General features: G+C 46.6%; 1 protein-coding gene across 1 annotated transcript; it reads left to right on the forward strand.

The window, feature by feature from the left end:
* Nucleotides 1-1,047: 1,047 nt before the first annotated feature.
* Nucleotides 1,048-3,530, forward strand: LOC145795762 (uncharacterized). Its single transcript, XM_082880649.1, has 2 exons — nt 1,048-1,930; nt 3,508-3,530. Exons 1-2 carry the CDS (start codon nt 1,048-1,050, stop codon nt 3,528-3,530), a joined length of 906 nt encoding a protein of 301 aa, XP_082736775.1.
* Nucleotides 3,531-8,446: the final 4,916 nt, after the last annotated feature.

Raw genomic sequence — 8,446 nt, forward strand, 5'->3', positions numbered from 1 at the left:
CCTTGAGGCACAATTCATCAAGAACGTGGACTACCCTAGATGATTGTCAAACGTGGTCCTGGTCCGTAAGAACAACGGTAAATGGCGACTCTGTGTCGACTACTCTGACCTCAATCGAGCTTGCCCCAAAGGCAGCTATCCCCTTCCTCGCATAGATCTGCTGGTCGACGCCTCTGCCGGTTATCAAATGCTCAGCTTCATGGATGCCTTCTCCGGGTACAACCAAATTCTGATGCACCCGTCTAATCGGGAACACACATCCTTCATCACCGACCGTGGTACCTACCATTACTGTGTGATGCCATTTGAGTTGAAGAATGCTGGGTCCACCTACCAACGGTTGGTCAATGCCGTCTTTCATTATCAGATAGGCCGGAACATGGAAGTATATGTCGATGACATGCTAGTCAAGAGCAAGCTCTCCACTGATCATCTGGCCGACCTGCGAGAGACCTTCGCCACCCTACGAAAGTACCAAATGAAGCTCAATCCAGAGAAATGCGCCTTCGGCGTAGGATCTAGGAAGTTTCTGGGTTTCATGGTCAGTCAGCGGGGCATTGAAGCTAACCCCAAAAAGATCAAGGCCTTGATTGAGATGCAGTCACCTAGAACGGTGAAGGAGGTTTAGAGACTTACTGGCCGAGTTGTCGCCCTCAACCGCTTCATTTCTCGCGTAACAGATAAGTGCCTCCCCTTCTTCAAAGTTCTTCGGCAAACTTTTGAGTGGACGGTCGCGTCCGAAGAGGCCTTTCAACAATTGAAACAGTGCATGGCCAACCCCCTCTCCTTTCTCAGGCAATCACGGGCGACCCCCTCTTCCTCTATTTAGCCGTGTCAAACACCGCAGTCAGCGCAACTCTTATCAGGGAAGACAGCTCCGTCCAACGGTCGGTCTACTACATCAATCGGGCTTTCAGAGGAGCGGAACAGAATTACCCATTGTTAGAAAAAATGTCCTTGGCCTTGGTCACCACTTCCAGACGACTCCGTCCTTACTTCCCAGCCCATTCCATAGTGGTCCTCACTAACCAACCATTGAAAAAGATCATGCAACAACCAGAGCTCTCCGGTAGACTTATGCAATGGTCGGTCGAACTCAGCCAGTTTGATATCTCCTACCGATCTCGGGCAGCCATTAAGGGGCAGGCTATTGCCAATTTCATCCTGGAAATCACTAATCTCATCTCAACCACAGCTCCTCCACCCCCACCAACCCCTACCGAACTAGAAGACCCCCACTCCTGGACCTTCAATGTCGACGGATCATCCCGCAAGGAAGGCAGTGGGGCTGGTCTCATGCTCACCACCCCTGAGGGTGGTTATTTCAAATGCGCCCTCTGTTTCTTGTTCGATGCAAGCAATAATGAAGCCGAATATGAGGCGTTGATTGTAGGTCTCCGCCTCGCCAGAGACATCAGTGTTAGCCATATCCAAGTGTTCAGCGATTCCCAGCTCATTGTCGGTCAAATCATGGGGGAATTCGATGCCAAAGAAGACACAATACGGGCTTATCGGGATATTGCACTCCCTCTCGCTCGCCTCTTCACCAAGTTCCATATCAAGCACATCCCTCGGTCCGAAAACTCCAAGGCAAATGAAATGGCTCAGTTTGCTTCGGCAGACCAGTCAGACCTCAGCCACGGTGTCCGCCTCGAGTACCTAGCCCACCCAGCCATTTCCCCAAACCAACAGCAAGTCTACTTCCTCCAAAATGAACCCATTCCTTGGGCGGCCAACATCTTTTTATTTCTAACAACGGGGGAACTACCAGCCGACAAACAGCAAGTCGCCAAAATGAGGGCCCGGTCGTCCAACTACATTCTTGTCAGCGGCCTCTTGTACAAACGCGGCTTTTCACGCCAGTATCTGCGATGCCTCAATTCAGCTCAAGCAACCTACGTGATGAGGGAAGTCCATGAGGGTATCTTTGGTAATCATTCGGGCGCCCAGTCCCTAGCCCACAAAATACTTCGCACTGGTTATTTCTGGCCTACTCTCAATCAAGATGTGACTGACTTTGTGCTCAAATGTGACAAGTGCCAACGTTTTGCCAACATCCCCCATGCCCCTCCTACGGAATTGATCACACTTTGCAGTCCCTACCTATTCGCCAAATAGGGGATCGACCTAGTTGGCCCATTGCCCACTGGCCGAGGTTAAACCAAATTCGCCATCGTTGCCATTGATTACTTCACTAAATGGGTGGAGACAGAGCCCCTTGCCACAATTACCGAGCAGAACACAACCAGATTCATCTGGCGGTCGATCGTGTGCAGATTTGGCATCCCTTAAGCCATCGTCTCCAACAACGGCAAACAATTCGACAACGCCAACTTCAGGAAATTCTGTGCAGAGCTTCGAATCCAGCCATGTTTCTCTTCCCCAGGTCATCCCCAAGCCAATGGCCAAGTTGAGGTCACCAAACGTTCTCTTCTGAAGATCATCAAAACCAAGTTGGAAGCTGCTAAGGGACTCTGGGCTGAGGAACTACCGAATGTACTTTGGGCCTACCGCACTACCGCTCGAACTCCCACCAGGGATACCCCCTTTCGCTTAACATACGGCTTTGAGGCGGTCATCCCAGTGGAAATCGGTCTTCCTACCCCAAGGGTTCTACATCCGAATCCAGAACTAACTGAAGAGCTGCGTCGGGCAGACCTGGACCTAATTGAAGAGCTCCGAGAAACCACTGCAGTCAGACAGGCCTCATACCAACAGAAAATGAGAACACACTACAACCGCAAAGTTAGACCGAGGGAATTCGCAGTGGGGGATCTTGTTTTGCGAGAAGCAACTCTTGCCACCAAAAATCCGACTGAGGGTAAAATGGTTGCCAAGTGGGAAGGACCTTACGTTGTGAAAGCCAGACCTCGTCCGGGTACTTACCGACTTCAGGATATGGAAGGTCGAGACCTCCCCCATCCTTGAAACACTGAGCATTTGAAGCATTATTTTCAATAGAAGTTGTATTTTTGTATTGATCAATCGCTGTATTTTCTTTTTGACAAATCTACGTACTTGCATGCTCTTATTCTCTCCCCATATGGTGTAAATTTATGATCAAATGGGATGCACTTTGTATGACAACAAGCTTCTATCTCAATTATTTGTGTGGTATTTCAATAATGCCTTGATTGAAGCATCAGCCAGACTGAGTCACTTAAAGCCTCAGCCAGACTGAGCATGAAGAGCTCGACCAGACCGAGTTACTTAAAGCCTCAGCCAGACTGAGCATGAAGAACTCAGCCAGACCGAGTTACTTAAAGCCTCAGCCAGACTGAGCATGAAAAGCTCAGCCAGACCGAGCTACTTAAAGCCTCAGCCAGACTGACCATGAAGAGCTCGGCCAGACCAAGTTACTTAAAGCCTCAGCCAGACTGACCATGAAGAGCTCGGCCAGACCGAGGTACCTAAAGCCTCAACCAGTCTGAGCCACCATTACAACTTTATGATCGTGGCATAGTTGCCATACTTAGTCAAATTCTGATTCAACGTTTTCTAAATCAGACTGGCTCCTTGCTAGGTCATGATTCACAACTTCACTCTGCATTGAGGTTTTCTTACGTTTTAAACATCACTCTGCATTGAGGTTTTCTTACGTTTTAAACTTCACTCTGCATTAAGGTTTTCTTACGTTTTTAAACTTCACTCTGCATTAAGGTTTTCTTACATCTTATACTTCACAATGATTTACAACAAACATAAGTTGAGGTTCATTGCAGAATCACAAACATAAAAACAACAGTATGCCAAACACAAGTCATAATTTTATTCATTCACAAACTTGTACATGAGTTTATTACAGCAATTCAAAAAAAATAAAAAAAATAAAAAAATAACACACAAAAAAACCAAAATCCTAAGTACAAATTTTCTCCACACCACTCACTCCTCTTCACTTGAGGTGAGATCTTTTTCTTCAACGCCTTCGTCTAGGGGGGTCTGGGCCACGTCGTCTTCATCAATCTTTACACTACTGAGGTCCAAGTCTGGGAACAACTCTTCTGCTTTGCGCTTAAACATCTTCCAGTCGTTGGTCGCCATCTGGAAGCTCTGGATTACTTCTTCTTCACTCCTGCTCCCAGCGGTCACCCCCGACAGACCAGCCCCCCAGACACCTCCCTTGCCAAGTTATTAGCGATCGCATCATTGGTCGCCATCTGGAAGTCAGCAGACCCCTTGAACTGCTCTACTGTAGTGACGCACAAGTCGGGGAATGCTGCCCTCTCAGAGGCTGCTGTAGACACCCCATTTTGACCGACCTTAAGACTCAGACGTCACCGATTGAGCGCTTGGTGATGTTGCATATTGTGCTCGTTCAGAGGTTTCAGAGTCTCGGCTGTGAGCCTTGCCTCCGGACTTCCGGACTCTTTCATGCTTTGCCTCGATTTGCGAACCAGGCTCTGTTTTCTCTTCCCGAAGGGAAGGAGAGGTCTCGTAGATCATCTCTCAGTGGCCGTAGGCTACGTTTCGCGGTCGTAGGCCATTTTGCCCATTTGGAGCCCGGTTTTCGGTTTTTTAGAGCCGTTGGCCGTGTGCCTCGGTTCGGGACCGCTTAACCACCTCCGTTTGCTCCGGTTTTTGGCATACATCTTGTTTGCTCCGTTTTTGAGGGACACTGTGGTCCGAAAAACCAACTTCGTGGTCGAACACCACTTCCGGTGCCTAACAGTCAGTTTTCGGGGCCTCGGGCTGCGCGTTTCGGCCCCCGAACCTCCATTTTGCATCGGTTTGAGTTCATTTTTGGCAGGGACCTCTGTTTCATTGTTAGGAAGGTCATAGAAGGGTGGGAGGCTAGTAATTGTTCTGACAACCATTTTTATTCCTCCATCGCCCTCCGTCGCCCGTTTTTCTCACTTGAAAGCCAATGTTAACCACCCTAAGGCCACTTTTTCCTGCCCCAAACCACATATTTGTGTTGTACACACCTGGAAGGCCACCAATATCACATGGCCGGCCAGTAATTCTGTGTGACCCTTTTGAACCCCTCCAAAAAGTGGGCTTTTTCTCTCTCCTGGTTTACTTTCTCCAGTTTTTGACCACATGGTTGTGTTGTGCACACATGGGAGGCCCTTTTTCTTGGGTGGCCGGCCACTAATCACGATTGACCCGTTTGACCCTTGGCCGGCCGGCCATGGGGAGAGCCGGCCGGCCACCTAAACCCTAGAAAAGCAGCCGGCCATGATCCTCTCTCCAGGTACTTTACAGATATGCATTCTGTTTCCCCCCAGATTTTGTATCCGGGGGGCTGCACTTTTGGAGGGAAACTTGAATTCTTTTCCCCCCATTTCCCCCCCCTTTTTCTCCCCTCTTTTGCCTATATAACAGCAGCTCCAACTCCCATCTGAGGGTTACAAAAATTTGCCTTAGGCTCTTGCATTGTATCTCTCTCTCTCTACACTCCAACCCTCAAAATCCCTCAAACCCTACACCATTTCTACACCACTACCTAGCACCACACCACCACCATCCATCCCAGCCACTTGGAGCTGTCTTCCAGAGCTAAGGAGCCACCAAACGCAAGCCAAGAGTTGTCAAAGACTTGGTCTTCAAGGGTAAGCCCTCTCCTCCCTCTTTCTTGCTCTATTTTGTTCTATATCTAAGCCATACTTGCTTATATTTTTGGGCTCCGACCCTAACTGAAAATAGCATTTTTTGAGGTCTTTCTCATGTTTGTTTAAGGGCCTCTCCCTGTTTGAGGCTTCCTTTTTACACTTTCTTCTTTACCTCTCTTGTATGCCTCTTTCTTGCATAGTATTTTAGGCCTATTTATAAAACGTTTTGAGCTCGGTTGTAAACTTTAAAGTGGCTTATTTTGAGCCCTTATTCAATGTTGTTGAAGGGCTTTTCACTGTTTGAGGCTTCCTTTTGGCACTTGTCTCTTTATCCCTCTTTTGGCCTCATTTTTGCATGTTTTGTTAGCCCCTTGTGCTTATATTTTTGGGCTCTGGTCCAAACTGTAAACGGCCTCATTTTGACCCCCTCTTCATGTTTGATCAAGGGACCTTTTCTGTTTGAGGTTTCCTTTTTTCTCTTTGTGTTTAAACCTCTTTTTAGGCCTTATTTTGCATAGTATTTTAGGCTTGCATGTGCACTGTTTTGGGTTTGGTCACTAACTGTAAAATACCATGTTTTGGGCCCCTATTCAACTTTGTTGAAGGGCCCTCTTTTGTTTGAGGCCAGAAACCATCACTTGCTTCTTTGCCTTCCTTTTGGCCCATTTCTTGCACAATGTTTTAGGCCTATTTGTGTTTAGATCCGTGGCTTGTTGGAAACTGTAAAGTGCTTCATTTTGATCCCCTCTTCAACTTTGTTGAAGGGCTCTTGGCCATTTGGGGCCAGAAGCTGCTACTTTCTTCATTACCTCTCTTACGGGGCCATTTTTTAGCATGCTAGCTTGGTCCTATTTGTGTCCATTGTTTGGCCTTCCTTAAAATTGTAAACATGCTTCTTTTGGGACTTTCTTGCTTCTGTCTTCATACTTCATGATCAAATAATGCATGCTTTGCATAGCCATAGGTCATTCCATGTACCTAATTTCATGTTTCGGGTCTCATTCCATGCATTGGGTACCATATTGCCATGTTTCGGGGCTGTTTTGCATCATATGTTGCCACTGAAATTTGCATGCTAGTATGCCATATTCCATGCCTTGCCATGTCTTGTTAGAGTGGCATTTGGTGCCTTAGGATCGGTCCTCGGTTTGCGTGCATGTGTGCACGCATCTCGAGTGTCTCATTTTCATCTAATGGCCTCTTATGTGAGTGTGGCTGAGGTCCACTCATGTTGGTGTAAGTCCATCATGCATTGCGTGTGCTAGGTTGTATGTTAGCACATTGTGTATGCCATGTTATCTTGTGCATTGTGTATGCCATCTCATAGCATTGTGCATGCTAGGTTGTATATTAGTTGCATTCATGCATGTTATGCATATTGCATTGTGCTTGGGATAGGAGTTAGCCCGAGCACGGGAAACGAGAGACGTTTCGTACTTCGAGTGACGGAACGTGTCTCAATTCCCTGTCACCGACACTCTGGATTGCCCATGATGGAGTTAGGTCTTGTTGTGTTTTCATATGCATTCATTCCATATTGAGTTGCACAATTCAACTCCTCGGCCATCATGCATCGAGATGCGTGATTGGTGGCACGAGGATTGAGGCATGCATACATTTGTGAAAATACATTGCCATGCCCTTTTCCTGCTCTCTGTTGCAGCAAATCAAGAATCAGTAGCCTTTCAAAAGCTTTGCACAGCATTCCGGCATCAATCGCAAACAGAGGCTAATTGGGGCATCGCAGTGGATTTCCGCACAAAGCAACCCGGACATGCATCATTCATCATCCGAAGCAGCGTTGAGGTAGTCCCTAGCTTGCATGCTAGTTTACAGCTTTCTTAGTTAAATTTGTAAATTAATTAGGGTTTTGTACATATTTGGACTGTAATATTTATTCGGGACTGTATATTATTTATTCGGACCCTCTGCACGAGGGCACAACTGTAATAAGTGTGTGTGCGTGTGATGTATGTCTTCCAACCCCACGTCTTTCTCCCTTTTATTTACCCTCTTATGATGGTTAGCTTAGGGCATGTTTCAATTAGCATACAGTATGATAGCATGTTTGCATTCATTCATCTGTTTTGCATGCACCGGGCTCGGCACATCATACTAACTGCATTGAATTTTCAATTCCAAGTTGAATACATGTTAGCTGTAGCATTTCATATGCCATGTCTAGAATAGCCGAGCCTGCTATAGTTGCACTTTTGCATGTGTTGCATTAGGCATTTCTGTATAATTAGGATCATGCATGGATTTCTAATTAGTTTTTGTTTTGGCTTGGAGTACTCAGTAAGTTTTATGCTTTAGCATCCTTGCATGTGTGTGAGTGACTGCCATGAATAGCATGCTTACCATGAGGCTATGTGCTTATATGATATAACTGCCTGAATGCCTGTGGGTAAAGGTTGGGTTATTTGGATTGGAACCATTCATCAAATATGTGTTTTAAGCCCACTAGATAGTGGCAAAATTATGTTTTCTAAGCCCACCTGAGGGTGGCAAATCCACGTCTTAGCCTACTTGCGGGTAGCACCATCAAACCATTTTTCAAACAAACAAACATGAAATGTTTTGTTCCAATTCAGGCGATCCAGTCTATACTTGTATGCTGTGCGCATCACATAGTAAATCTAGGCTAATAACCGGAATAAGAACACATAATGTTTTCAAAACTAGATATCATGGTTAGTAGAGGCCGATCTTTGATCGGGCGAGCGGGGGTGCTCATGAAGTGACCTTCCCCAATCGTACCTAAGTTCCCGAGCCGAGGCAACTTTGGTGATGACGGACACGTGGCCTTAGGCAACGAGTCAGGGTTTCCTAAATTTCCCAAAAATAAAATATTTAGGTGGCGACTCTATATCTGGCAAAGCAGTCCATGT

Source organism: Camellia sinensis, chromosome 7 (assembly GCF_055761805.1).
Source record: "Camellia sinensis isolate YWXY chromosome 7, ASM5576180v1, whole genome shotgun sequence".
Taxonomy (NCBI): Eukaryota; Viridiplantae; Streptophyta; class Magnoliopsida; order Ericales; family Theaceae; genus Camellia; species Camellia sinensis.